This window comes from Neoarius graeffei, chromosome 2 (assembly GCF_027579695.1).
Source record: "Neoarius graeffei isolate fNeoGra1 chromosome 2, fNeoGra1.pri, whole genome shotgun sequence".
Taxonomy (NCBI): Eukaryota; Metazoa; Chordata; class Actinopteri; order Siluriformes; family Ariidae; genus Neoarius; species Neoarius graeffei.
In genome coordinates, this window is record NC_083570.1 from 18,162,787 (window position 1) to 18,190,204 (window position 27,418).

General features: G+C 43.3%; 1 protein-coding gene across 1 annotated transcript in view; it reads right to left on the bottom strand.

Annotated features, from left to right (window-relative positions):
- Positions 1-26,125, bottom strand: part of mdn1 (midasin AAA ATPase 1) — a 149,334-nt gene extending 123,209 nt beyond the window's left edge. The window contains exons 1-15 of the mRNA XM_060913949.1: positions 25,793-26,125; positions 25,088-25,314; positions 24,786-25,010; positions 24,581-24,688; positions 21,842-22,034; positions 21,521-21,730; positions 18,078-18,209; positions 17,887-17,990; positions 12,500-12,614; positions 12,244-12,410; positions 10,191-10,272; positions 8,256-8,351; positions 4,366-4,478; positions 2,219-2,367; positions 2,043-2,103 (exon numbers count right to left, since the gene is read on the bottom strand). Coding sequence (XP_060769932.1) covers positions 2,043-2,103; positions 2,219-2,367; positions 4,366-4,478; positions 8,256-8,351; positions 10,191-10,272; positions 12,244-12,410; positions 12,500-12,614; positions 17,887-17,990; positions 18,078-18,209; positions 21,521-21,730; positions 21,842-22,034; positions 24,581-24,688; positions 24,786-25,010; positions 25,088-25,314; positions 25,793-25,891 — 2,081 coding nt within the window. The 5' untranslated portion in view covers positions 25,892-26,125. The remainder of the gene's footprint in view (positions 1-2,042; positions 2,104-2,218; positions 2,368-4,365; positions 4,479-8,255; positions 8,352-10,190; positions 10,273-12,243; positions 12,411-12,499; positions 12,615-17,886; positions 17,991-18,077; positions 18,210-21,520; positions 21,731-21,841; positions 22,035-24,580; positions 24,689-24,785; positions 25,011-25,087; positions 25,315-25,792) is intronic.
- Positions 26,126-27,418: the final 1,293 nt, after the last annotated feature.

The following is a 27,418-nucleotide window of genomic DNA, read 5'->3' on the forward strand; positions in this document are numbered from 1 at the left end:
CACAACCTGCACACTAAACAATAATTTTAAACTCAAACATTATCCTGTCTGTCATGAGGCAGCAGGTTTTTTGTTTTTTTAACCTAGAAGTGGATAATATATAGATTTAGGCACTGCCTAAAAGCGGAGCTCCCATCTGTTTCTGGGTTGTAGAATTTTCTTATGTCATAGCCAGTCTCTTTTGTCTTATTTCTTTATTGGCTAACGCTGGCCACTAGGCGGTGTGTATGACCGGTAATTACTAACACTGGCCACTAGGCGGTGTGTATGACATAAATATTCTCAAACACCGTACCGTTCAAAAGTCTTGGCGCCCTATTGTTTTCTTCATACAAAAACTTACAGATTTCTCATCTCATCTCATCTCATTATCTCTAGCCGCTTTATCCTTCTACAGGGTCGCAGGCAAGCTGGAGCCTATCCCAGCTGACTACGGGTGAAAGGCGGGGTACACCCTGGACAAGTCGCCAGGTCATCACAGGGCTGACACATAGACACAGACAACCATTCACACTCACGTTCACACCTACGGTCAATTTAGAGTCACCAGTTAAACTAACCTGCATGTCTTTGGACTGTGGGGGAAACCGGAGCACCCGGAGGAAACCCACGCGGACACGGGGAGAACATGCAAACTCCACACAGAAAGGCCCTCGTCGGCCCCGGGGCTCGAACCCAGGACCTTCTTGCTGTGAGGCGACAGCGCTAACCACTACACCACCGTGCCGCCGTTACAGATTTCTATTTTATGATTTCTACATTGTCGAGTAATGAACCTACAGTCTGAGAGAGAGTTCTACACAAACACACTGAACTTTACAACAGCCGCATGCACGTGAAACGGAAATAAATCGACTAAGGCAGGAAAAACCATTTTGGATAAAACTGTTATTGTCCGTGACAAATAAAAAGTAACCAAAAACCAAACTTCAACTCAATGTGTGAGCTTCATTTTATGTTGCAATTCACAACTATTCTATAGTTTTCCTAAATAAATAAAAAGTAGTACTTGCAAAATAGGGGGAAAGTGATAATATTGGGGGGCAAGTGGAAATGAACCTCCACTTGCCCCCCAGGGAAAATGGGCTTAAAAGTTAAATGTCGAGCCCCGATTATTTTCCTTTATTATACGTATGGCACTAGCTACTTCTGGTAAAATCATGCGCTCTGATTGGTTCCTTGGCAGGCAGAATTTTCCTGGAATGCCCGTGGGCGATTACGGACTTCCTTTCCAGGGCGCCTTTTCTCAAAAAAAGGGGCCCATTATCCAGCATTATTTTGTTGAAAAATAACCCACAATAGATTATATTTTTATCTCTCTCAGTACGTCAAGTATTACTCGAGTGGAGAAATAAATCCGGTTTTGAAACCGTTACCGTTTATTCTGCGCATGCGACTCAAACAACTACGTTACAAATATGACGTGACTGAAAGCAGGGTCACGCCTCATTATAATGACCATCTGTTTTAATCTTAGAAATAAAATAAGCCTTATTAACCCTGCTCGCTCGGTCTTCGCGGGAAAATATCAGACCGAGGTCCTGACAGTTAATAAACAGCAGCTCGGGCAGTGAATCCTGCTGTAATTCAAAAAACACAGGTTTTTATTCATGCGCTTATTCAAATATATTCAAACATGAAGCGTTTCTATAGTAAGTAAAGCGAGTTAAGTCACAGGGATGATTCACATCATCCAAACCTAATTATCAACTTTTAAGTGTTGTTATTTATGAAAACAAAATGTATACTCGTTGATAGCACTGACACGGATCTGGAACGAGATGTTGATTTCGTTTTTAAGGAAGGAGTCTCCAGTGTCAGCACTAGGTCATAAAATTTTCCACTGATGAGGGAATGACCGTTTACAGCTACTATAATGTAAATAATAACATTACAGTAACTGTAAATTGATTAAAAAAATACGGGCATGGAATATTGCTGTGGTACAGAAGCGCTCCGAATCGTTGTTTAACATTGACACTTAAAATTATTTTGCGTCCTGTTGACTGTGAATGCGGGTTCACTGGATACCCTGTACTTACCCTCCCAGGAGATCAGCAGCGTCGCTCTGCTGGTTCATATTGATCACACGCAACTTGTGTCCTGAAGACAGTAGAATATATAATGGCTTGTGTTTAGTATCAATTCTGCTGCAGTTCAATTGGATATAAGGACTTGTTGTTTGTTTAAGAGGTCCAGTAGATGCAATTCTGCTCACCTGTTAATCCAGCTAGATACTGCACGGTGGACGTTTTCCCTGTGCCCGTTTCTCCGACCAGCAACACGGGCTCGCCTTTCGTGACGCACACAGCCAGCTGCTCCAGAAGCACGGAGGAAGGACGTGTTGCCGCAAACGTTTGGTTAGCTCTGTAAAACCCACACGCGTGAAATATAAACAATTGTGGTCAGAAGTTTACATACAGTGACGTGAACGTCTTGGATATGAATCTCATGGAGATTCAGTAATTTCTTTGAACGGTCCTTTGTCTGTGGCAGAATGATTGTACAGCAAACACGAATTTGGTGCACAAGTTGTAATTTGCTTTGGGTCTTCTGAAATCAACACAGGGTCAAAAATGTACATACCCTCACTTAGATTATTAATTCAGAGGTGCTGAAACTTCCAAAACGTCTCTTATCTTGCCAAGGCCGAGGTCTCTTCACTTCCTGTTAGTGATCAGGACTGACTACAGCTGGTAGCTTCTCTGCTGTGCCTTCATAAAAAGGGTTTGTTTACAGCACTCGTTGGATTGACCAACACACAGTAAAATGGAAAAGTCCAAGGAGCTCAGTGCAGATCTGAGAAAGAGGATCGCACATATACAGTACACGACTCCGGAATGTCTCTTGCAGCCATTTCTAAACAACTGCAAATTCTAAGATCGGTTCAAACAATTGTATCCAAGTTATTGTGAGGTGTAGTCACTTTGCCAAGCCACTTTACTTCAAGAAAACCCAAACTGTCACCCTCAGTTGAAAGGAAATTGGTTTGGATGGTCAGGAACAACCTGGGAACCACCATGGCACAGCCCTGCCATGAACTGGAAGCTGATGGATCATTGTCTACAGTTCAGATCACCATGGACTAAGAGGCTGCTATCCAAGAAATAACCCCCTGCTCCAAAATTCACACCTTCAAGCTTAGCAAAAGTTTGAAGCTGACCACATGGACAAAGAAAAAGCCTTCTGGAGGAAAGCTGTATGGTCAGATGAGACAAAGATTGAGCTGTTTGCCCACAATGACCACCATGTACAGAGGGACACTGTACCAGCTGGTAGTGGTGGTAGGATCATCATGCTCTGGGGCTGTTTTGCTGCCAGTGGAACATGGATGGAACAATGAAGGAGGAGGACGACCTCAGGATTCTTCAGCATAAACCATCAGAAACGAACACGACATGGGAGTTACAACAGGACAATGAACGCAAACACGCATCAGAGCTGGTTGTGGAGGATAAAGCAGGCTAGCATTAAGCTTAAAACAAGTCCTGACTTCAACCCTGTTGAAAATATATGGACCGTGCTTATAAGTCGAGTCCATGCCAAGAAAAAAAAAAAATTTAATTGAACTCTACCAATTCTACCATGAAGAGTCGTGAAATATCCAACCAAGAGATATTTTACCCAAATATTAGGTGTGCTGTATGTATAATTTTGACCGTGTGTTGATTTCAGAAAACCCAAAGAAAAGTAAAACTTGTGCACCAAATTCTAGTGGTTTTTTTAATTAACGATGTATGCTGTACAATCATTCTGCCACAGAAAAAGAACAGTTCAAAGAAATCACTGAAAGCCCAAATATTGCCATGACATTCATATCCAAGAGGACATTCATGTCACTGTATGCAAACTTCTGACCGCAACTGTATGTGTGTGTATGTAGACGAAGAGGCAGTTTTAATTTAATACTTAGAATACTGGGTTCAAACCCGCTATTATAAGCGACACAGTTTGTGGTATAACTGACACAGAATATTTGAACTTGAACTTGGTTACAGCCAAAAACATCCTCAATGAACAGTTTGTGATTTCTGAACAAAGTTTCATAAGATTAGTCTTGCTGCAGTGTTAAAATCTAAAAGTGGTCCTCAAATGACCCTGGATTTGAGGATGATCCTGGACGGCATGTTTGGGGCTTCTGTCTAATGCGAGGGCTGTGCCAATGCAGCGAGCGAGTGATCAATTCAATGTTTATTCAATTTACCAGAGGGGGGTCAATGAATTCAGGGCAGCGGCTGGCATGGACCAAAACTGCCCATAAACACCGCAGAGACAGACAGACAGAGAGCTAGAGAGTGAAACAGCGAGAGAGGGACATAAAAGAGTATGGGGCAGCTGAAGTGATGGCCTCAGAAAGCCTCTTACACTTCGATGCGCACGGCGTCGCTCTGTTTCCGCAGCAGCATGGCGCGTCCTACCGTCACCTCCAGCTCTGTAATGCGGATGGCAGGCTGGTACATCTGACAGAAGTGCTGAGCCTGAAACAGCGCATTGACAAGTGTGTTACATATCATCTTGTCTCAATACCACTAGTGTCCCTTTTCCACCAAAGCAGTTCCAGGGCTGGTTCGGGGCCGGTGCTTAGTTTGGAACCGGGTTTTCTGTTTCCACTGACAAAGAACTGGCTCTGGGGCCAGAAAAACCGGTTCCAGGCTAGCACCAACTCTCTGCTGGGCCAGAGGAAAGAACCGCTTACGTCAGCGGGGGGGGCGGAGTTGTTAAGACCAACAACAATAACAAGACCGCGAAAGATCGCCATTTTTAAGCGACGAGAAGCAGCAGCTGTACAAACGCGAAGTCGTCCATTATTATTATTGTTGTTGCTGCTGCTGTTTCTTCCGTGTTGTTTTTGCTTTGATATTCGCGCCAAGGTTTATGCAAACGTAACTGACGTATAGAGCGACGTAATGACGTGGCTTCCCTTAGCACCGCGAGCTATGGAAAAGGAAACTGGTTCTCAGCTGGCTCGCAAGTTGAACGACTTGTGAACCAGCACCAGTACTGGCCCCGAACCAGCCCTGGAACTGATTTGGTGTTAAAGGGGTATCGTATTAGCGCACCCCCCCCCCCCCCAAAAAAAAAACGTCAATAGGATTTGAACTCATAACCCACTGAAGATGCTCCAGTCATCCATCACTGGGAGCCTAGGCAGCAAAGTTAACCTTGAGAGGGATGGCATGAGTCTCTCTCCTGTCAATCACTGCGCGTCTCCGAGCTCATGTATGTAGAAGAGGGCAGACGGCGCTTTAACGTGCATATCATGAGCAAGATCAATGTAATTCTCCTATTTTATATTAAACCAGGGCTTTGAACCGGTTCAAGGAACGAAAACGAAAACCGGGAACTTTTTCTATTTCACATGGAACAGAAACGAAACCAGAAACTTTATTATTTTTTATGTTCCGGAACAGAAACGCTTATTAAAAATAATGGTAACCGGTTAATACCGGTTTTTATTTCGTTCCTCAAAGTTTCTGTAGCCTACAAATAGTCATTCTTCTCCTGCGCAAGTTTCTATGACCCGCTGGGGTTCACTTCCTGTGTGACGTTCGCTGACTGAATGAAGAGAGCGGGAAGGTGGACTACTATCATGTCTCCACGTGATAATAAGTGAGTAAGTGCATTACTGAGTGTCTGAGCAAAGAAGAGCCTGAACGTTGCAACCTCCCTATTGGCTGTTTGTAAAAATGTATCAGTTGCTGCCCTTCCCACGGGAATCATCGCGGGCTCGAGAGACGAGACCTGACGAGTTAGTTCGTTGGTAGCAGAACAAAATGTCTGGACACAAATCGGGTTTTCAGAAAAGGAAAGAAAATAAACGGAGGGTCGAAAATACAAAAAAGGAGGCAGAAAATGCAAAACGAGTTTTAAGGTAGGACAAATGGTTACTTTTCTGAGGCAGCCCGCCGTGGCTGCCTGCAGGCTTATTTATTATAGCCCATTTAGTTAAAATAGTTGATATAAAATGTTTATAGTTATGTGATGGTTGTCCTGATTTAGACTGGTGTTTTTTTTTTTTTGGGTGGGGGGGGGGGTTGCGCGATGTTGCACCCGGGTCCAGATTAGGGCAGAACCGGCCCTGGCTACATTTCAGGTGTAGTTTGTTTTATGTATGTATGTACTTGCATAGATGTGTACTTGGTCTTCCAATATGGCGCCTAACAAAATCTCGCGGCGCGGTGACGTCATGCGGTAGCCCTCTATAGGGCCTGACTAGCCTTTGGTAACACACTAAACGAATTATCTTTCATTTTTGGCACTTTTTCTGTTTGTGTAGATGGGAAGACATACTGAGAATCCAAATCGCCAACATCTCATCTCATCTCATTATCTCTAGCCGCTTTATCCTGTTCTACAGGGTCGCAGGCAAGCTGGAGCCTATCCCAGCTGACTATGGGCGAAAGACGGGGTACACCCTGGACAAGTCGCCAGGTCATCACAGGGCTGACACATAGACACAGACAACCAGTCACACTCACATTCACACCTACGCTCAATTTAGAGTCACCAGTTAACCTAACCTGCATGTCTTTGGACTGTGGGGGAAACCGGAGCACCCGGAGGAAACCCACGCGGACACGGGGAGAACATGCAAACTCCACACAGAAAGGCCCTCGCCGGCCCCGGGGCTCGAACCCAGGACCTTCTTGCTGTGAGGCGACAGCGCTAACCACTACACCACCGTGCTGCCCCAAATCGCCAACATTTGAAATAATAATAATTGTTTTGAATTATTTCTTGTCTTATTTAATGAAGGTTGTAATAGAATTAGCCTACATTTGGCTTAAGCTGGATGAGACAGAGACATAACTTTATAGCCATTTGTTAAACAGCTGACAGGGAACGTAATTCACCGTTCCGGGAACTAAATTTTTTTTGTTCTAACCGGTTCGGGAACGTCTATTTAATGGTGGAACCCAAAACCGGAAACGTTAAAATTCCGTTTCTGTTCGGAACGAACCAATAGGAAAAAAATTCTGGTTCAAAGCCCTGTATTAAACTTTGCTCAAATATCGGTCACGTTTTGCGCAATACCAGAAAAATTCGGTTGAAATGGAGCCATTTGACACGAGTTCGGCCGCCTCTGAAAAAACTTGCCATTTGGATTTCCCGGCAACCGTTTTGTTTATGAGAAAACGACCTGGTGGTTTTCTACATGTTTCTTCAACGTTATCGCGTAATTATTAAAACGGTTAACAGATGTATCGTAGGAGGGTGTAGCAACACCGATCATGATGGGATTAGTACTCATCGTTTTCCAAAAGACCGGACAATGAGAGAGAAACGGGAGCGCGTCGTGCGAGGCACCCGGAAAAAGCCGAGGACCAAAGCAGAGCCGAGAAAAAGACCAAGATTCACAAGTCGACTGTTGCCAGGGTAAGAAATAAGAGAGACTATACTCTAAATTAGGTGTTTGTGTGGTACACGGATGATATTATTTATTGACACACACAAAGTAAACAACACGAAAGCGCTGGGCGATAATACACTTCCTTCACATGTATCAAGGGATCTGCGTGTCAGGGCTTGAGATCTTGGGACCTGTCAAACACATTAAATGTATATACAGCCCTGCTTAGCCGATTCCACGTGCGTAGCTGATGAAATCTTTCTCCTACAGTAGCCAGTACTCTTCTAAATGAAGAAATATATAAATACATAATAGTAATTAGAAAAAACATATGATTTACATAACAATAGATAGATGAGCACTGATACATGAATCCATGGGTTTAGAAGCTCAGGTGACAATTCCATATGTCAATGCAAAATCGCTCGCTGCTAAACTTGGTCTACACAGGCTGTGCACTGAAACCGTGCAAGCTCTCGCAGCCTGCTGGCGGATCCGCACGTGACATCACGAATCTGGCTCCAGACTCTCTTGGGATTTTTCCAGACGCGTTTTATTTTTTTCTGCTGTAGACAGATGGCCTTGTGCAAAATTACCCTTCTGGACGTGTGTGTAAAGGGACATACTTTCATATAAAAAAAAAAAAAACCGAAATTGGTCCAGGATATGCACTTTAAGGATATCGCAAAGTCCATTTCCATCAAAGATTAACCGTATGATGGAAACTGGAAATGTCGTCCAATAGAAAACGAGAAGGTTGCAGTCGTTTTTGTACGGAGGAAACACCAAGTCCATTCGAATTTGGCTTTGCTGCTTTCTTAATGTTTTGCGGAACCTTCAGAATGAATCCGACAACAGGGTCAATGGAAACAAAACAAGTCGGGTTTCGTTTTTCCGTTCTTACCTTCTCTTTGGAGATGTTGAGCCTGCTGCCGATGATCCCGGCCAGCTTTAGGCGGCTCTCTGCTTTGGACTGCATGGCAGCGAAGCAGTCCAGGGCCTACAGGACACACAGCGTGTTACAATACTGATCGGTGTGCGAGGTGTTCCCGTCACACCCTTTACGTTACAGTGTTTATACGCATTTAAATACTTCACACATCTCCATCCTTTTTGAAAACCATCTACCGTATTTATCCTTATAGAAGCGCCCTCCCTATTTGACGCGCCTCCACGATTTTCAGAGCTAGAATAGTATTTACCAACCATTTTCTTCATTTAACAAACTTTAAATCCAACAAACCACAACACAGACGTTCAATTTCACCGCTGATTTTTTTTTTTTTTTACCGGAAATCGCGTTAGTAAACATGGACAGTATAAAATACGGACGTTCACTCTGCTGCGGATATCAATACGGGTGCGAGCGTGTTGAAAATTATTTCGTAACAAATAGAGAATACGATTGTTTTTGATAGGAGTTGTTAAGGAACATAAAATCTTACCGTATGTATGGATTATCGTATGACATCTCAATATTGCGAGTGACAATGTAAAACGATAATTATATAAGAATCTATAGCTTTACTACAACGATGTGTCGTTATAGTACTATCGTTTTAACACAATGTATTTTGTTTTCCATTTTCAGAGACATAAAACCACATGTGATCTAGTTAATTTCAGGATGGAGAGTATCCAGTGAGTCCAGTTACAGGAATGATCGCACGTGATTGCACTTGTAGAGTCATTTTACTACCCTCGACATTTTCTGCGTGTTTTCTTAATTTAAAAGCAGTGGAATAGATGCTTGTACCTTTCTGTTATTGTCTTCTTGCTAGAATATCAACCAAATTATCCCACAAAAGTTGTTTTGTTGAGTGTTTGATGTGTTAGACTGTTTAAACGTTTTTTCCATTGGGGTATTATATTTATTATTATTTTTTTCTTTACCAAATTCTAACAGAAAACGAGAGCGCCCGAAAGGGAAAACCGAGCCGAGCCGCCTCACGGCTGTAATGCAAATTGCTTTCCTCCTCAGTATACAAGTGCGCTTCCATGTCAGGGAAAAAGAAACTACCACTGCTGCCTATGTAGTGCCCTATTTATACAAATAGGAGTCATTCAGGATTCAGCCATGACACGGAGCAAAAACATGGCTGAATCCTGAATGACTCCTATTTGTATAAATAGGGCACTACATAGGCAGCAGTGGTAGTTTCTTTTTCCCTGACATGGAAGCGCACTTGTATACTGAGGAGGAAAGCAATTTGCATTACAGCCGTGAGGCGGCTCGGCTCGGCTTTCCCTTTCGGGCGCTCTCGTTTTCTGTTAGAATTTGAATTGTGACGTCACTACAAATAGTTTACTTACCAATGTTATCCCTATAAGCGAGCTGGACATTGTTTAATCGACTTTTTGGACATATAACTGTATTTTCATGTGTTTCAAAATAAATGTTTTAAATTCCGATGATTTTGTCATGTTCGATTTTTATCATTTAAGGGTCGAAATTGACGCTCCCCCTTCATGTTTTGCATCGCGCCCGGGCGCGTTTATTAGGATAAATACGGTAAGTGGAAAGAATTTAGCTTTTCTCACTAAGTCGATCGACTCATTTCCATACAGATAACAGGCTCTACATGATGTACGGCAGGCAGAATTATGATCGGGGTTTTTTTTATTAATGTCATTATTTCGAATCAGACTCAAAACATGTAACTTGAAGTTCAATTTTTGGGCTTAATGTAAAAATATTCAGCTTTAAAATTCTGAAATAAAATCAGGGAATCGTCGTTCAAATCCAGTCCTGATGGATAAGCGTGAAGCTTGTTAACGTAAATAGGAGTGAATAAAACAACAAGGCATGGTCACTGTAAGAAGAAGAAGAGTCACTCACTTCCAGGAAGACGTTCAGTGCCGTGTTAGAGGAGGAGCTGTCGAAGTTCATGCAGATCCTCTCACACCACTTCAGCAAATCCCTGCTCACAATGACACATGGCACTGACTACAACACACACTGTCCGTTTCTCTACATTGTTCCAGCCTTATTATTACTATACGCCATTTCATTTCATCTCCAATCAGCACACACAACTGTCAAAACAAGACTGTGGGATTATTAGATTAGGGCATTGATTTTTCTTGGCTGCACGATGGCTTCAGTCAAAACATGACACCAAATCCAGGCCAGTTGCAGTTTAGGGAATCAGCGATGCTCTAATTTCTCTGCCCTGACTAACCAAGAGCGGCATCCTGTTCTGTCCTGGCGCCAGCTTTACATGGGCTGGGTCTCCAAGGAGGCTAAGTGACACTGAGTCTGAGAGAGCGGAAATTGGAGCTCACATGGTGATGACGAACCCGAGTTCACTACAATTAGTCAAAAAAATGTTGGATTTCCATGCGGAGCAAGTTCGGATTCCGATGTTGCTAAGATGAGAGCGAAATTGGCCGTACTCTCAGGTAGGGCGAACCAATCATGGGCGTCGTACGGAGGTGGGTGGATAGGACGTTCCTCCAGCCCTGATGTTGCACGTTCTGGCCATAGAGGCAGCACGTCATGATGTACACTACCATTCAAAAGTTTGGGGTCACTTTGAAATGTCCTTATTTTTGAAAGAAAAGCACTGTTCTTTTCAACGAAGATCACTTTAAACTAATCAGAAATCCACTCTATCCATTGCTAATGTGGTAAATGACTATTCTAGCTGCAAATGTCTGGTTTTTGGTGCAATATCTCCATAGGTGTATAGAGGCCCATTTCCAGCAACTCTCACTCCAGTGTTCTAATGGTACAATGTGTTTGCTCATTGCCTCAGAAGGCTAATGGATGATTAGAAAACCCTTGTACAATCATGTTAGCACAGCTGAAAACAGTTGAGCTCTTTAGAGAAGCTATAAAACTGACCTTCCTTTGAGCAGATTGAGTTTCTGGAGCATCACATTTGTGGGGTCGATTAAATGCTCAAAATGGCCAGAAAAATGTCTTGACTATATTTTCTATTCAGACTTTCGTCTAAACCGGGGAACAGGGGTGCTGCGCCCTCTTACTCTCGGCGTGCGCCCCCTTACCGAAATGCCGATTGAACCCCAAGTCACACTTAGGCCATGCACTTATATGCTACTAAACAACATGCAGTCTCTCAAAATGATCTTTTCTCCGTGAAAACACCACGTGACAATGTGTCTGATCATCAAATACGTTATAATTACTCCAAAAATATTCCAATCATAGTAGATACGCCGCCAGACGGTGCAAAAACAATCCGAATTGGCGTTTTCCAGACTGAGGCGCCATGTTGTTTACTTGTCGCGACTGCTCTCGCGAGATTTGACATGGGTTACATACAAGGTCAGCTGACTTGTAGAGTGAGATTTCTCGAGACTGAATGACCTTTCACCCACCGGTGCGGGAGCTTTTGACAGAAGTAGTTCGTGAGTTGTTTTTGTTGACATTTGGGCATTTAAAGATCCCGCGGCACGAAACGGAAGAAAGCCAAAGACTGTCTGGGGCAGAAGAAGATTACTTCTTTCTTTTTCAATGTTGACAGACAATTTGTTACAATTTCCCTCTCAGATAGCCTCAGAATGTCCCGTTGTAGCCTCAATTTTTCAAAGGCTTCGCACGGCGGGGGGGGACAACCGGCACCATCCCCCACTTCGCTCCCTCGCCACGGTGAGCGCCCTCATACTAAATTTTTCTAGAAAAAACCCTGCTATTCATTTTACAACTTATGGTGGTAAATAAAAGTGTGACTTTTCATGGAAAACACAAAATTGTCTGGGTGACCCCAAACTTTTGAACGGTAGTGTACTTGCTTTCAGGCAAGTACAATGGAATGGTGTAACATGACGCGTGTATACTCATTAGTAGCAGAGTTTAGCCGTAACAATCACTCAGCGAAACGTGAATTTTTTTAAATCCAAGATAAAATTTTGCATTTCAACGCTACCTCAGAGAAAGTCCCCGGCCTTCCAGCAACGTGCTTCGGTCCTCAGTTGGGTTCTGTGGGCCGGACCCACTGACCGCGTCATGGTGCTTGCCTCCAGTCAGCTGACAATAAATATCCAGCAATCGATCCACCACCGCAGCCAAGTTAGGATACTTATTTAGCACGACCTACAAGAAAGCAAGTAGAAGATCTCGCCGAGTACAAGGAAGAACAGACCTGTGCTCAGGTTATATAATAATACGATCCTATTGCTTGCCTGTTTGAGCTCCTCTCTGGTCATATTCCCAATCTGAAGCTTGTTCCAGTACTTGTCCAGTAGAGCAGCGTGGGTGCTCTGAGGCTGGTGCCACACTCCACCGCTGTAGAACAACCTGAATAATAACAGCAACAAGAACAAAACAGTCAAATTAAACAGCTTGCTGAAAGTTAAAGTGCATATCCTGGACCAATTTCTTTTTTTTTTTTAAACATGAAAGTATGTCCCTTTACACACTCATCCAGAAGGGTAATGTTGCACAAGGCCATCTGTCTACAGCAGAAAAAAATAAAATAACAAAATGCGTCTGGAAAAATCCCAAGGGAGTCTGGAGCCAGATTCGTGCCGTCACGTGCGGATCCGCCAACAGGCTGCGAGAGCTTGCACGGTTTCAGTGCACAGCCTGTGTAGACCAAGTTTAGCAGCGAGAGATTTTGCATTGAAATATGGAATTGTCGCCTGAGCTTCTAAACCCATGGATTCATGTATCAATGCTCATCGATCTACTGTTACATAAATCATATTTTTTCTAATTACTATTATGTATTTATATATTCCTTCATTTAGAAGAGTACTGGCTACTGTAGGAGAAAGATTTCATAAGCTACGCACGTGGAATCGGCTAAGCAGGGCTGTATATACGTTTAATGTGTTTGACAGGTCCTAAGATCTCAAGCCCTGACACGCAGATCCCTTGATACATGTGAAGGAAGTGTATTATCGCCCAGTGCTTTCGTGTTGTTTACTTTTGTGTGTCAATAAATAACATCATCCGTGTACCACACAAACACAGGAACACCTAATTTAGAGTATAGTCTCTCTTATTTCTTACCCTGGCAACAGTCAACTTGTGAATCTTGGTCTTTTTCTCGGCTCTGCTTTGGTCCTCAGCTTTTTCCGGGTGCCTCGCACGAAGCGCTCCCGTTTCTCTCTCATTGTCCGGTCTTTTGGAAAACGATGAGTACTAATCCCATCAGGATTGGTGTTGCTACACCCTCCTACGATACATCTGTTAACCGTTTTAGTAATTACGCGATAACGTTGAAGAAACATGCAGAAAACCACCAGGTCGTTTTCTCATAAACAAACCAGCGCTGACGTAGGATTCAGAAGGAGGCGTCCCGCACGTGACGTCACGGAAATCAATGTTTGCCGGGAAATCCAAATGCCAAGTTTTTTCAGAGGCGGACCAATTCGCCTCAAATGGCTCGATTTCAACTGAATTTTTCTGGTATTGCGCAAGGTAAAAAAAAATTGCACAAAATGCAAAATGTGACAGATATTTGAGCAAAGTTTAATATAAAATAGGAGAATTACATTGATTTTGCTCCTGAATTTACCTGTAATCTGCACTTTAAGGAGCTCAAATCGTTGCAGTCAGGGTTCTCGCCAGCGCTTTATATGGTTGCGGCCCGCTACGCTAAAATTTCAGACCGCAACGGTAATTTCCCCCCGCTACGCTAAATTTTTAATATAGCGTAACGGTTGTTTTCAGTTGTTCATCACCATCGCCAAAAGTTTTTTTTTTCCTGCGCACTTGAGCAGTTTTCAAGGTGTCAAAATCAGCCTACGTTTGTTAGGAAACCCATGCCTGGAAATCAGTTCCGAGAGAGAGAGAGAGAGAGAGAGAGAGAGATCCTGGCGATAACTTTCTCTTGAGCTGGACTTCGGTGAATGACAATGGATGACGGACCCCCTCGCAAAAAAAGAGACATTCGCTCTTTCTTCACAGTTAGAAATGTAAGTGCACCACTTCTACAGGTTTTCCATCACGCTTGAAAACTTAACCCAAAGCCCTTTGATGAATGAAAACGTCTACTTTGTAAGCAGGTTTAGCAATATGACAGGGCGCACGTATCGGATGATTAGCGCTAAGGTATTAGGCAGAGACCCGTCCACCCGTAAATTTGACGGGCAATTGCCGATTTCAACGGGCAAGTATACACACAGACGGATACTGAAACGGACGATAATGCCGAAAATTTTCGCACATGAATACTCCCACATGTCATCCGATAAATCCAGTTATGTTCCGCCCACACACGGACTGGCCATCGGGAGTAGCGGGAGTTTTCCCAGTGGGCCGGTGGTTCAGCGTGGGCCGGCGGAGAAAAAAAAAAAAAAAAAAAAACAGTTGCGCGCTGGCCTTTAATATGATAAGCAATGTTAACAGTTTCTTTAACAAACTGTTAACATTGCTTATTACAGTTGCGCGCTGGCCTTTAATATGATAAGCAATGTTAACAGTTTCTTTAACAAACTGTTAACATTGCTTATTACAGTTGCGCGCTGGCCTTTAATATGATAAGCAATGTTAACAGTTTCTTTAACAAACTGTTAACATTGCTTATTACAGTTGCGCGCTGGCCTTTAATATGATAAGCAATGTTAACAGTTTGTTAAAGAAACTGTTAACATTGCTTATCATATTAAAGGCCAGCGCGCAACTGTTTTTTTTTTTTTTTTTTCTCCGCTGGCCCACGCTGAACCACCGGCCCACTGGGAAAACTCCCGCTACTCCCGATGACCAGTCCGTGTGTGGTTCCGCCATCATTTACAAATCGTAAGAAACACAGTTTAATACGAAAAATACTGAAAACTTGAAATGAAAAATCAGAATATTTCATCGTTTCCGCCATTTTGGCCCGCACTGAATCTTGTAACATGCGGACTGAATAAATCGCGAATTCTGATTGGTCGAAAATTGCCAAACACCCTGCGTTGTAGTTTCCTCTTTCTTGGCGGGAGAACCGCATTTTTTTTTGCTGACTCACTCTTCTGGATCAAGATGAATCCCAACAAACGCCCCAAATTGAATGTGACAAAAACTGATTCGTTTTTCCACAAAAAGACAGAAAAGGTATGTGTGATACATTGATTAACAAGGGGGTTTCATTGGGGTATGGTAAAATAGAATACTGTTGGTTTTTTTTTTTATTAAATACTGTAACTAGATCAAAAGATTATATACAATTCATTGTTGTTTATTTTCTTTTCACTTTTGTTACCAAATCAGACACCATACATACATCTGATACATTCAGGAGTGAAACTGAAAAAAATACAAAGTAAAAATATGCAATATTTCTGATCAAAAATTACACGCCATTTCACCCTGAAAATGTCCTAGAATGCAGGAAATGAAGTCTACATTTCAAAAATTTTCTGGGGGGGCATGCCCCCAGACCCCCCGAGAGGGACTTCGCGCCTGCGGCGCTCGTCTTCGCACCTGCGGCGCTTATCAGGATTATATAAAATATTATTTTTGACTGGTAAATTTCTTTTTCTGCCTAATACCCTAATTAGCGCTAATTTACTGGATCCCACTGTGGCTAACATTAACACACTGGTAATCTGCCTGCATGCCATCCATCGTTATATTTCTATAAGGAGACAGGCACAAGAGAGGTTGGAGGAGATGAAGGAAAGGACATAGGAGGCAGAGGAAAGGAGGTAGCAGATAAACGGGCAGAGGATGGAGGTAGGCCTAGTGGGGGAGAGCCCGCTGTTGGAGATAGAGGAGGAGATGGAGGAAGACGAGCAGAGGCTGGAAATTCACAGGTGAGAATGAGGTTAATGATATGATTTTAGTCATGGGATTCAGCTCCAATGTGCCAAACGTGATCGCCCTTGTGGCTTTAAATCATTTATGTGCTCAGGCATTTCTTAATTTCTTAATACAATAAAACATTCATTATCTCTTTGGTTGTGTCTGAGTTTACATATCTTTTGACAACACCCTTTGTAGTTCAGTGAAATACAACAGTAGGTAACACATTGCCAAGATCCAAAGATGTAACAATTTTCCATCAAGGATATACAACATAAAAAATGCAATTTATCCCCTCCAGGAACGTCAAATATGGCCAATTTTGGGCATGATTTTTCAAAATCTCCGCACCATCCCCCCGCTCGGTCGCTACGCTCCCTCGCCATAACCCATTACGCTAAAAAAAAATCCTGGTGAGAACCCTGGCAGTATTTGTTAATACGTTTTTTAACCGACAAACATTTGCGTCGGCCAAAGCGAACTCAAAAGTTTCCTTAATGCTGCTTCCCCCCCCCGTTCTCAACTCATCTTTAGATTTGCATTTAGTGATGCCCACCGAACACAAATCTTGCATAGCAAGTGCTGAATCTTCCAGTAATGCAGCTCAGCCACTGCAGTGCATCAGCTACCACAGATATACACCAACACGTCCTCCTTTTAACACTCCCAGGTCGCCGACCCCCCCACAGGGGACTTTTAGGACTGATATGGCCCTTTTCCACTACCCTTTTTCAGCTCGCTTCAGCTCACTTCAGTCCGACACGGCTCGCGTTTCGACTACCAAAGAACAGCACGACTCGGCTCGCTTCAGCCCTGCTTAGCCCCTAAAACTCGCACCGTTTTGGAGTGGGGCTGAAGCGAGCCAAAGCGAGCCGAGTGAGGCTAGGGGCATGAGCAGACACTCCCCTGTGCACTGATTGGTGAGGAGGAGTGTCCTCACATGCCCACACACGCCCCGCGAGCATGCTGGGATCTGTAAACACCGTAAACCCGGAAGAAGAAGAATTACGAATTACGAGAATTTCTGAAGCCTTATGCGCCTCGCCTCATCTATACGCTCTTGCCAGTATCTGTTGGCGTTGTCGGTGACAACAAGCCACAGCACCAAGACCAGCAACACTAACGACTCCATGTCCTCCATGTTTATTGTTTACTCTCCGGGTCGTGAGACTACCGCTTAAAAGCTCACTGATGTCACTGTTTGCGCTGCTTAACGACATCACGTGACGTCCACCCACTTTCGCTAACTCCACCCAATGTGTCCACCCACTTCCAGCCAGCACGGTTCAGCGCGGTTGTAGTCGAAATGCAACTCCAACAGCCCCGCTCAGCTCGACTCAGCCCAACTCAGCACAGCACGGCTCAGCCCGACTCAGCCGCGTTTGTAGTGGAAAAGCGGCATTAGTAAACACACATCTAAAAGCGCCGCGAGTTTTCGTGCTAGAAACATTCAAGTAACACCACTAGAAACCTTGAATCTTCTCGTTTTAAAATATATATCTTTAGTACTTTGTAAAGAGAATAAAAACAAATCTCACAAATTTCAGTACTTCAGCCAGTAGCAGCCTCTAAAAGGGCGCCATTTCTTTCTGTCCTAGATTCACCAATTATACGCTATTACCATTACATTTAGCAGACTCTCTTATCCAAAGTGACGTACAATGTATCCAGGGTAGCCTGGGGAGCAGATGGGGATTAGGTGCCTTGCTCAAGCGCACTTCAGTTATTGCTGCAGATCCAGGGAATCAAACCGGCAACCTTTTGGTCCTGAAACTACTTCTCTAACCATTAGGCTATGGCTTCCCCAAATATTACCGAGTTTGAATCAGGATCTTACCGTCTTGTAGCGAAGAACTGGAAGCCAGGTGCAACCTGAATGCAGTCCTCCCGGCCTGGAATGGTCAGCTTCTTGTTCTCCATCAGCGGCAGCAGCACGGATATCTGAAGAGTGCACATGAGAGCGTGAGGGGAGGGGGGGAACCACACATAAAAAGTGCTAGATGACGAGTGATCCGGCAGAACACTTACAACATCCAGCGGTGCGTGATCAATGTCCTCCAGGAGGATCCAGTACCCCTTGGATACGGCCTGAGTGAGGGACCCTGGCTGCCACACAAACTTGCCAGGGACGTCTGTGCATCGATACATCCCGAGCAACATCTGCAGCGAGAAATAAAAAAAAAAAAGTCAGGAACTATGATACACAAGGCAGTGTTTCCCACAGACCAGGTAGCAATTTGTGGTGCTCCACTGTGCCGATGAGGGAATCGTGCGCGGTGGTGTCATGGCGGTCGGTGGAGTCGGTCATTGGGGTGTATGCAAAGTGTTTACAGCAGGCGGTGTTCAAACACACAGTATTTTTCTTCAGAGTCACCTGCTGGGACTATTTTAAAGCTACAAGAAGCATTTGAGATTATTCAGTTCAATCTAAATTCTTTTAAGTTCTTTAAGAGAAGACAGCTAAAACAATTTTTACCAGAACCCTGCCTGGTTTCATTCCTCGACCCAACTTTACATTACAGCGCAGGCCATTAGTTTGCTGGGCTTGATGTTGGTGGAAAACTTGTCTTTTAAATTTATGAAAATTACTCACCAAAATTGAAGTTAAAGTTTAGTTTTTACCTTAGTTTTTTGCCTTTATGGTGGCAATCTTTCAATCATTCTTTAGTTGACATTCAAGGAATAAATTACAAAAAACAAGCTGGAGGTTCAATACTCATCTGGGTCAAAGCAGCAAACACTGAGAGTCAATGAAATTATAATAGTCAAATAAATACGAAGTTATTATTAGCCTAGGCTACTGTAGGATGCCCATATCTTTATCACATTGTTTGCTGCGTTTCCAACGTTATGGGCTGACAGCTGGATGTTCAATATTGATAACATTAGTTAGTTAGTTATGGTTTATTTGATAGGGACAGATACATATCATGCAGGCTGTACAACAGCCTAACAGTAGGCATCATAACATTTATAGCCATAGGCTAATTTCCAATGCCCGTCCCTAGAAGGGCTTTTAAAATAATATATAAATAACTATTTTTATTTTAAAAAGCAGCCTATCCATTCATCCAGGCCATTCGTTTAATCTAAAATACAGCCAATATACAGATACATAACTAACCATATGTCAATGTCCATCCACATATCCATTCATCCACTAAATATAAAATTAGTAAAATTAATAAAAATGGTCAGACATTACCTACCTTTCTTTACACCTGCTCTACATAATAAACATACTGTCACGAACACACACGCACACCCACTAAGGCCCTGTCCACACGGCAACAGATTCAGGTGAATCCGATACAACTGTTTATCGTTTCGGCCTGGCGTCCACACGGCACCGGCGTTTTGGGTACCCAAAACGCAATCTTTTGAGAACGGGTTCCAGAGTGGAAAGATCTGGCAACGTTGCTGTTGCGAAGTCGTCTGGATGAGTAGAACGGATTTGTTTACGATGACATCACAACCACATGACTGTGAGTGCTTCACGCCGGGTAGAAGTGTAATGAACTCGATGCGAGTTGTCAACAAATCCTATAACTTGGTTCATGAAACGCGCTTACAAAATATTTTCACTGTGAATATTTATTGTGTAATGGTGCAAAGTGAGAGAGAGAGAGAGAATAGCCAGACAATAGAGTCAATCCCGCCAGCAAAAATAGGGAAAAAAAGGAGCGATCTCACCTCTTCAGATGTTGGTTTAAGTCCTACAATACATTCCTCAAAAAGGGCGTAGAAGAACAAATTAATCCATCAACGTGTAGCATTCAATTTATTCCAGACCATTAAAGACGCCGCCTTCCGCGTAGAATCATACGTCATCCTCGCCGCCATATTGGATGGGTCAAAGCGGAGAATAAAGATGCCTCGTTCATGTGCTGCGTTTAACTGTACCAACAGGTTTACCGTCCAAACGAGATCACATGGGATTACCTTTCACAGGTGAGACTGGAAAAATACTTTTCATTGTATTTGGTCATTATAATGTAATTTTACAAACAGATTTTCCTGACTTTGTGGCTAATATGAAGTCTCGCGCATAATAGTTTATGCGCATGCGTCCTTACTTCTTCTATTGTTCTGGTGTCTCCGAAGGGACCGTCTTACAGCACCCCTAGAGGTGTGGCATGTGTATTGCATCGTTTTCAGCAAGTGTTGCGTTGCCATATGGACCTGATATTTTACTGATCGTTGCCCATTTGGACGCGATATATTTTTAAATAACATCTCGTTGCCGTTGTCATGTGGATGTAGCCTAATTCAAACACACACACTCAAAATTAACAACCCCCATCCCCCAACCCACTTAAGATCACCACACACACACACACACATAAAATCGACATCCCCCACCCTACTCACCCAACACACACACATGCATATTCACACATGGCTACATACCTGGTTGCTTTTTAGGAACTCCTTCATCTGACTCCTGAACCACCCATGACTATGAATGGCCTTGATTATAAGGCTAGCAGTTCATAAAGCTAGCATACGGCTACCTTTTCTGAATTGCATACTGGGCAGGTGTGTTTGAGCACAGTACATCATACTAACCTTTGGTAGACTCCAGATATCGTTGACCGTCTTCTCTGTGCTAAATATCACGCAGCACTGGGTTTTCCTCTTGATAGCCCTCAAGCAGTATGCGTGGAGAGGAGGAGTGGGCAAATCAGCTGCCAGTGTGTGTGCGTATCAGTGATGCAGTGATGGTTTATCTACTTCGCCAATAAAGCTAATAAAGATGTTTCTTAAAATATTCAGATTTTATGCTTCAGATAGCATCAACTAGGCATCCCCGCGAGTATAACATTTTATTTAGGCTAGTGGGAAATCCTTATTTATTGTGAATGTCAAGCCATTATTAATAACTTGCATGAATGCTGAAGCGGGATAAACGGGATAATGCAATAAGGCCGGTTCCTCGCGTCAAGCTGCTACTGTCTGCATCAAAATTGGTTTATAGCCTGACTCAGGGATGTCCGTTTCCTGTAAGCCAAGAAGGCTATGATAAAGCTCATCATGAGCACGACGTAGGCTACCTTTTAAAATAAGGGGTCGGAAGGCGAATTGGGAAGGCTGCGTTATTTTTAATTAGCCTAAGAGGCCTACTTGCAGTCTGGGTATATGCGCAGCGGCAGGCCTGTGGACACGCCTCTCCGTCTCTCTCTGTGTGTGGGTGTGTGCGCACGCGCATGAACAAGAAGAAAGAGCACTATGAATGAACGGAACGATACGCAACGGATTTTTTTTTTTTCAAAATCGCGAGTCTGATTGTGTGGCGCTGCGCCACACAATGGTCTATGTATGGGAAACCCTGCAAGGGACTCTGGGACATGATTAAGGCTCCCCCCCCCAAAAAAAAAAAAAAAAAAAAAAAAAAAAAAAAAAGAGATTCACACAAACATTTCAGGACTCATGTCAGATTATACAGTCTATAAAACGAAATGAAGCCTCACCTTGCTGTCTGTCTGATCTCCCAGCTGAACCTTGAGGATGTTGGGCGATTTGTAGTGCCCCGTCGCAGCTGCTAGATATTCGACCAGAGCCGTTTTCCCACATCCAACAGGCCCTTCCAGGAGAACGGGCTTCTGGGACGCGACGGCCATGGCGAGCCGCCTGAGGTGTCGACATGTCGAGTCCACCAGCACCAGGCTTTTCAAAGACGTCTACAAAGCAAGAACCTCGTTCACAGCCAACCATCGACTCAAGTTTCATCAGATACCCCGTTATGGGAAATTAATCAACATGTCATCATCATCGTCAGTTTTTAGGAATACCTGCTCTTCCTGTAGAGGCATCAACCTGGGCAAGATCACACCACACACTGCAGTGATGCACTGCGAAAGGTCTTCGGACCCCATCTGACCTTTGCTGAGCTTATTTCCTTTCTCCAGCTGCCACATCACAGAGCCCTGATTGGCTAAAACCAGCGCCCTCTCAACCTCCAGCTGCTGAGTCTCCTCTAACGACCTGACGTGGAAAGACAGTATATTAAAGGGGACCTGAAGTCCTTTTTAAACTTGCTTTATTTTAGTTAACGTGTTACTCAATTACGTTTTCGGTTTTATATATCGTGACTCGTATTGGCAACTAATGGCCCTTTTCCACTACCCTTTTTCAGCTCACTTCAGCTCGCTTCAGCCCGACACGGCTCGCGTTTCGACTACCAAAGAACGGCACGACTCAGCTCGCTTCAGCCCTGCTTAGCCCCTAAAACTCGCACGGTTTTGGAGTGGGGCTGAAGCGAGCCAAACCGAGCCGAGTGAGGCTGGGGGCGTGAGCAGACACTCCCCTGTGCACTGATTGGTGAGGAGGAGTGTCCTCACATGCCCACACACGCCCCGCGAGCACGCTGGGATCTGTAAACACCGTAAACCCGGAGGAAGAAGAATTGCGAATTACGAGAATTTCTGAAGCCTTATGCGCCTCGCCTCATCTATACGCTCTTGCCAGTATCTGTTGGCGTTGTCGGTGACAACAAGCCACAGCACCAAGACCAGCAACACTAACGACACCATGTCCTCCACGTTTATTGTTTACTCTCCGGGTCGTGAGACTACCGCTTAAAAGATCACTGATGTCACTGCTTGCGCTGCTTAACGACATCACGTGACGTCCACCCACTTTCGCTAACTCCACCCAATGTGTCCACCCACTTCCAGCCAGCACGGTTCAGCGCGGTTGTAGTCGAAATGCAACTCCAACAACCCCACTCAGCTCGACTCAACCCAACTCAGCACGGCACGGCTCAGCCCGACTCAGCCGCGTTTGTACTGGAAAAGCGGCATAACTGCGATTAAATATCATACTTATCGGCCTATTCGGTTTTTCGCCATGTTGAACTGAGTTCGTTTGATCCGCGCGATCTTCACGAGACTTGTGCGAGACTTCGAAACATCAAGTGTCGGCGCTGCCATTTTGAAAACTGCTCTCCAAACGAAACATTGCGCAAAAACGAGTTGAAATGACAATTACTTTCCAAACTTCCCTGATGGCTATCAAAACAAGCAAAACTTCCGGCTTGATTACGTCAGCATTCGAAAGACGGCGTGCGCGTCTTTTGACAACCCCCGTATCCGAAATCGCTCCCTACTCACTATATAGAGCACTATAGAGTGACGACGCCATTTTGTAGCGCTGTCCGAAACCTTATGCCGCTTTTCCACTACCAACGCGGCTGACTTGGGCTGAGCCGTGCGGTGCCGAGTTGGGCTGAGTCGAGCTGAGCGGGGCTGTTGGAGTTGCATTTCGACTACAACCGCGCTGAACCGTGCTGGCTGGAAGTGGGTGGACACATTGGGTGGAGTTAGCGAAAGTGGGTGGACGTCACGTGATGTCGTTAGGCGGCGCAAACAGTGACATCAGTGAGCTTTTAAGCGGTAGTCTCACGACCCGGAGAGTAAACAATAAACATGGAGGACATGGAGTCGTTAGTGTTGCTGGTCTTGGTGCTGTGGCTTGTTCAGAAATTCTCGTAATTCGTAATTATTCTTCTTCCGGGTTTACAGATCCCAGCATGCTCGTGGGGTGTGTGTGGGCATGTGAGGACACTCCTCCTCACCAATCAGTGCACAGGGGAGTGTCTGCTCACGCCCCTAGCCCCACTCAGCTCGGTTTGGCTCGCTTCAGCCCTACTCCAAAACCGTGCGAGTTTTGGGTGCTGAGTAGGGCTGAAGCGAGCTGAGTCGTGCTGCTCTGAGGTAGTCGAAACGCGAGCCGTGTCAGGCTGAAGCGAGCCGTGTCAGGCTGAAGCGAGCTGAAAAAGGGTAGTGGAAAAGGCCCATTAGTGAGGATTATTTTCACACTATATAGTGTACTCACAGTATCCTACAATACATCACGAAAAGTAGTGTACGACCGATGGTCACTAACCAAAGCAACATAGGTCGCGCTGAAAGAAATCAAATTAAAATCTCAAATTTGATTGAATAAAACGCAGCGGCAAAGAAGAAAGAAAGGATTCAGCCTTGATTTAAAAGAACTGAAAGATGCAGGAACTTTGGATTTATTAAATGTGGGAAATACGCTCAGTATAATCTGGATTTATCACAAAAAAATACGTGTGTATTTATTATTTTAAAAACCCACCAGCCGACTGATCTGGCACGCTTTAATTGTGCAACAGTAATGGCGTAAATACCAGCGTGGCGGAGTAGTGTCCGAAAGCGTTTTTTTTTTATTTTTACCAATGAGCTCAATGTATTAGTCCTCTATATAGTAATTCCCTATATAGGGAGTAGTGAACGAGTGAGCGGTTTCGGACACAGGGTTGGTCACTTTGATTTCCTCTGTACGTTTTACTTCCGTCCTACGATCTTGCTCACGGCCATTGCTTTGACATATGGACCGATCGTGTATTTCAAAACGCTCATAACTTGCTATAGCAGTGACAAAATAGTTGTCAAAAACGCATTCCGACATTTAATTAATAAACAAGAAAATTTGCCTTCAGTTCTTCTTGAAAGACCCGAAGAGCGCACTTAAACGATGTCAAAAAGAAAAAGAAATGCAAGTACTTCATTTTTAGGTGTAGGATCTCTTCACTGGACAGAACCTTCCTGAGGAAGATCGTTTTCTGGTTGTCAGTCATGTGGGACACCAACGCAAGGCACTGTGCTGTGTAACTAATCAAAATGAAAGAAAAATGAAAGAAAGGTGGATTATGGGTAGCCAGACAAATCAATTCAGCGAATAAACATTGGGTCCGTTTCAGAGCCGTACCCTCGGACCATGACGTCGCTCGTGAGGAGCTGCGAGATGCACACGCTCCAGTCCCACAGCACTCGGAACTTCTCGCAGTCGCTCTGAAGGAAGCGGAGCGTGGCCCCCATCAGGTCGCGCAGCTTCATGCGCCTGGGGCCGTACTGGATCGAAGCGGCCTCTTCACTGGTGAAGAAGAGTCTCTGAAAGACGGGCGGCGCGCTGGTGAAGTACCTCGCCGCAAACCTGAACGAGGTGGAGAGGAAACGTATTGAACAGTGTCACGGCGGATTTAAAAATAAAAATCAATCCATCCCACTTACGCCTGAGCATCAGGGCTGATGTTAAGGAGCTTGCTGAGCGCCACACACAGTCTCTCATGGAGGTCATGGTGGAGACGAGCGTCCTTCTTGATTCGCTCAGCGTTCCTCTCCAGCAGGTCGAGCACGATTGGACGAAGATGCCGGGCAACCAGGAGCGTGCATTCCTTCTCGATCAAGAGCTGAGCCAGACAGCACAAGATGGCTTGTCGGTCCTGTTGGCTCCATGTCTGAAGAAATAATTAATACACTGGTGAAATGGACGTTTGTGTGTCATATTAGCAGCAAAGAACAAAACACACAAAGTGACTAAAAATTCGTTTTGTCCGAATTATAAAAAGAAACAAGACTTGTTAAAAGGAAAAAAAAAAAGGTCCTGAGGTGAAGTTAGACAGACAACCTACGGTAGCTGGGTCAGGAAACAAGCTAGCTAAACTTAGCTACCTTCAGAAAGGATACGCTCAGGTGGTTGTTTTTTATTCTTAAATGATGTATTTTTATGTAAATATATTATTGCTGGCAAATATGAAAGACTTTCTTGCATAAATGTTTGTAATATAGTAAGTTATAAACCTGGAAGTGATGTAAATGCTAGTCTGGAGAGCAGCAGCAGCAGCAGCAGTGTTAGCTAACATTAACGGACCCCGCGCGCGCGATGAGGTTACTATGGCAATGATTGCGCTGCTGGTTGTGTGCGCGCGCGCTCACCTGTTTGTTGAGGTAGTGTCCGAGGTCGCGCGCGCTGTGGCTGTGGCTGTGCGCGGAGACGCTGCTCAGCGCCGCCACGCTCAGCTCCACCGTCTCCATGCCGTCATTTAGCCGCGCGCGCACGGGGGAAACGCAGCCGTCTCCGGAAACACGTGCGCGCTTTGGGGTTTATTTATTGTTTCGCTTTGCTTTGCTTCGCTTTGTTTTTTACCGGTTTGTAAATCCGGTGCCGCCGGGAATCAGAAGCTCACCGCCGCATCAGATCGTCCGGGATGGAGGATGACAACAACATGAGCGAGCACGTTCCCCGTCAGTGTTAAAGTGCCCGTCCACATGTGAGTGGCGGAGAATCACTTCCGGGTTACGCTGCGTCATCGCGTGCGCTGAAGCTTTTTGCGACAGAAAAAAAAAAAAAACCACCACGTTTTTTTTTACTTTTCTTTCTTTCTTTCTTTCTTTCTTTCTTTCTATTTATTTGTTTGTTTGTTTATGCATTTAATTAAGTTCAAGATGTCAAAGAGGAACTTTTAAAAATGTGTGAATAATAATAATAATAATACGTTTTGTAAATTATTACTAGTAGTAGCAGTAATTTTACATTATTATTATTACTTTTACAAAACATTATTAGTAGTAGAAATGTTACAATATGTATTAAATATTAGTAGTAGTAGGAGTAGTAATTTTACAATGTGTTAAATATTATTGTTAGTAGTAGTTGTAGTAGTCGTAGTAATTTTACAATATCTATTAAATATTATCAGTAGTAGTTGTAGTAGTAGTAATTTTACAATATCTATTAAATATTATTATTAGTCATAGTAGTAGTTGTAGTAGTAGTAGTAATTTTACAATATATGTTTAATATTAGTAGTAGTAGTAATAGTAGTTGTAGTAGTAGTAATTTTACAATATCTATTAAATATTATTATTAGTAGTAGTTGTTGTCGTAGTAGTAGTAGTAGTAATTTTACAATATGTTAAATATTATTATTATTAGTCGTTGTAGTAGTAGTAGTAGTAGTAGTAATTTTACAGTGTTAAATATTATTATTAGTAGTAATAGTAGTTGTAGTAGTAGTAATTTTACAGTATCTATTAAATATTATTATTAGTCGTAGTTGTAGTAGTAATTTTACAATATATGTTAAATATTAGTAGTAGTAGTAGTAGTTGTAGTAGTAGTAGTAATTTTATAATATCTATTAAATATTATTATTAGTCATAGTTGTAGTAGTAGTAGTAATTTTACAATATATGTTTAATATTAGTAGTAGTAGTAATAGTAGTTGTAGTAGTAGTAATTTTACAATATCTATTAAATATTATTATTATTAGTAGTAGTTGTTGTAGTAGTAGTAGTAGTAGTAATTTTACAATATGTTAAATATTATTATTATTAGTCGTTGTAGTAGTAGTAGTAGTAGTAGTAGTAATTTTAGTGTTAAATATTATTATTAGTAGTAATAGTAGTTGTAGTAGTAGTAATTTTACAATATCTATTAAATATTATTAGTAGTCGTAGTTGTAGTAGTAATTTTACAATATATGTTAAATATTAGTAGTAGTAGTAGTAGTAATTTTACAATATCTATTAAATATTATTATTAGTCATAGTAGTAGTTG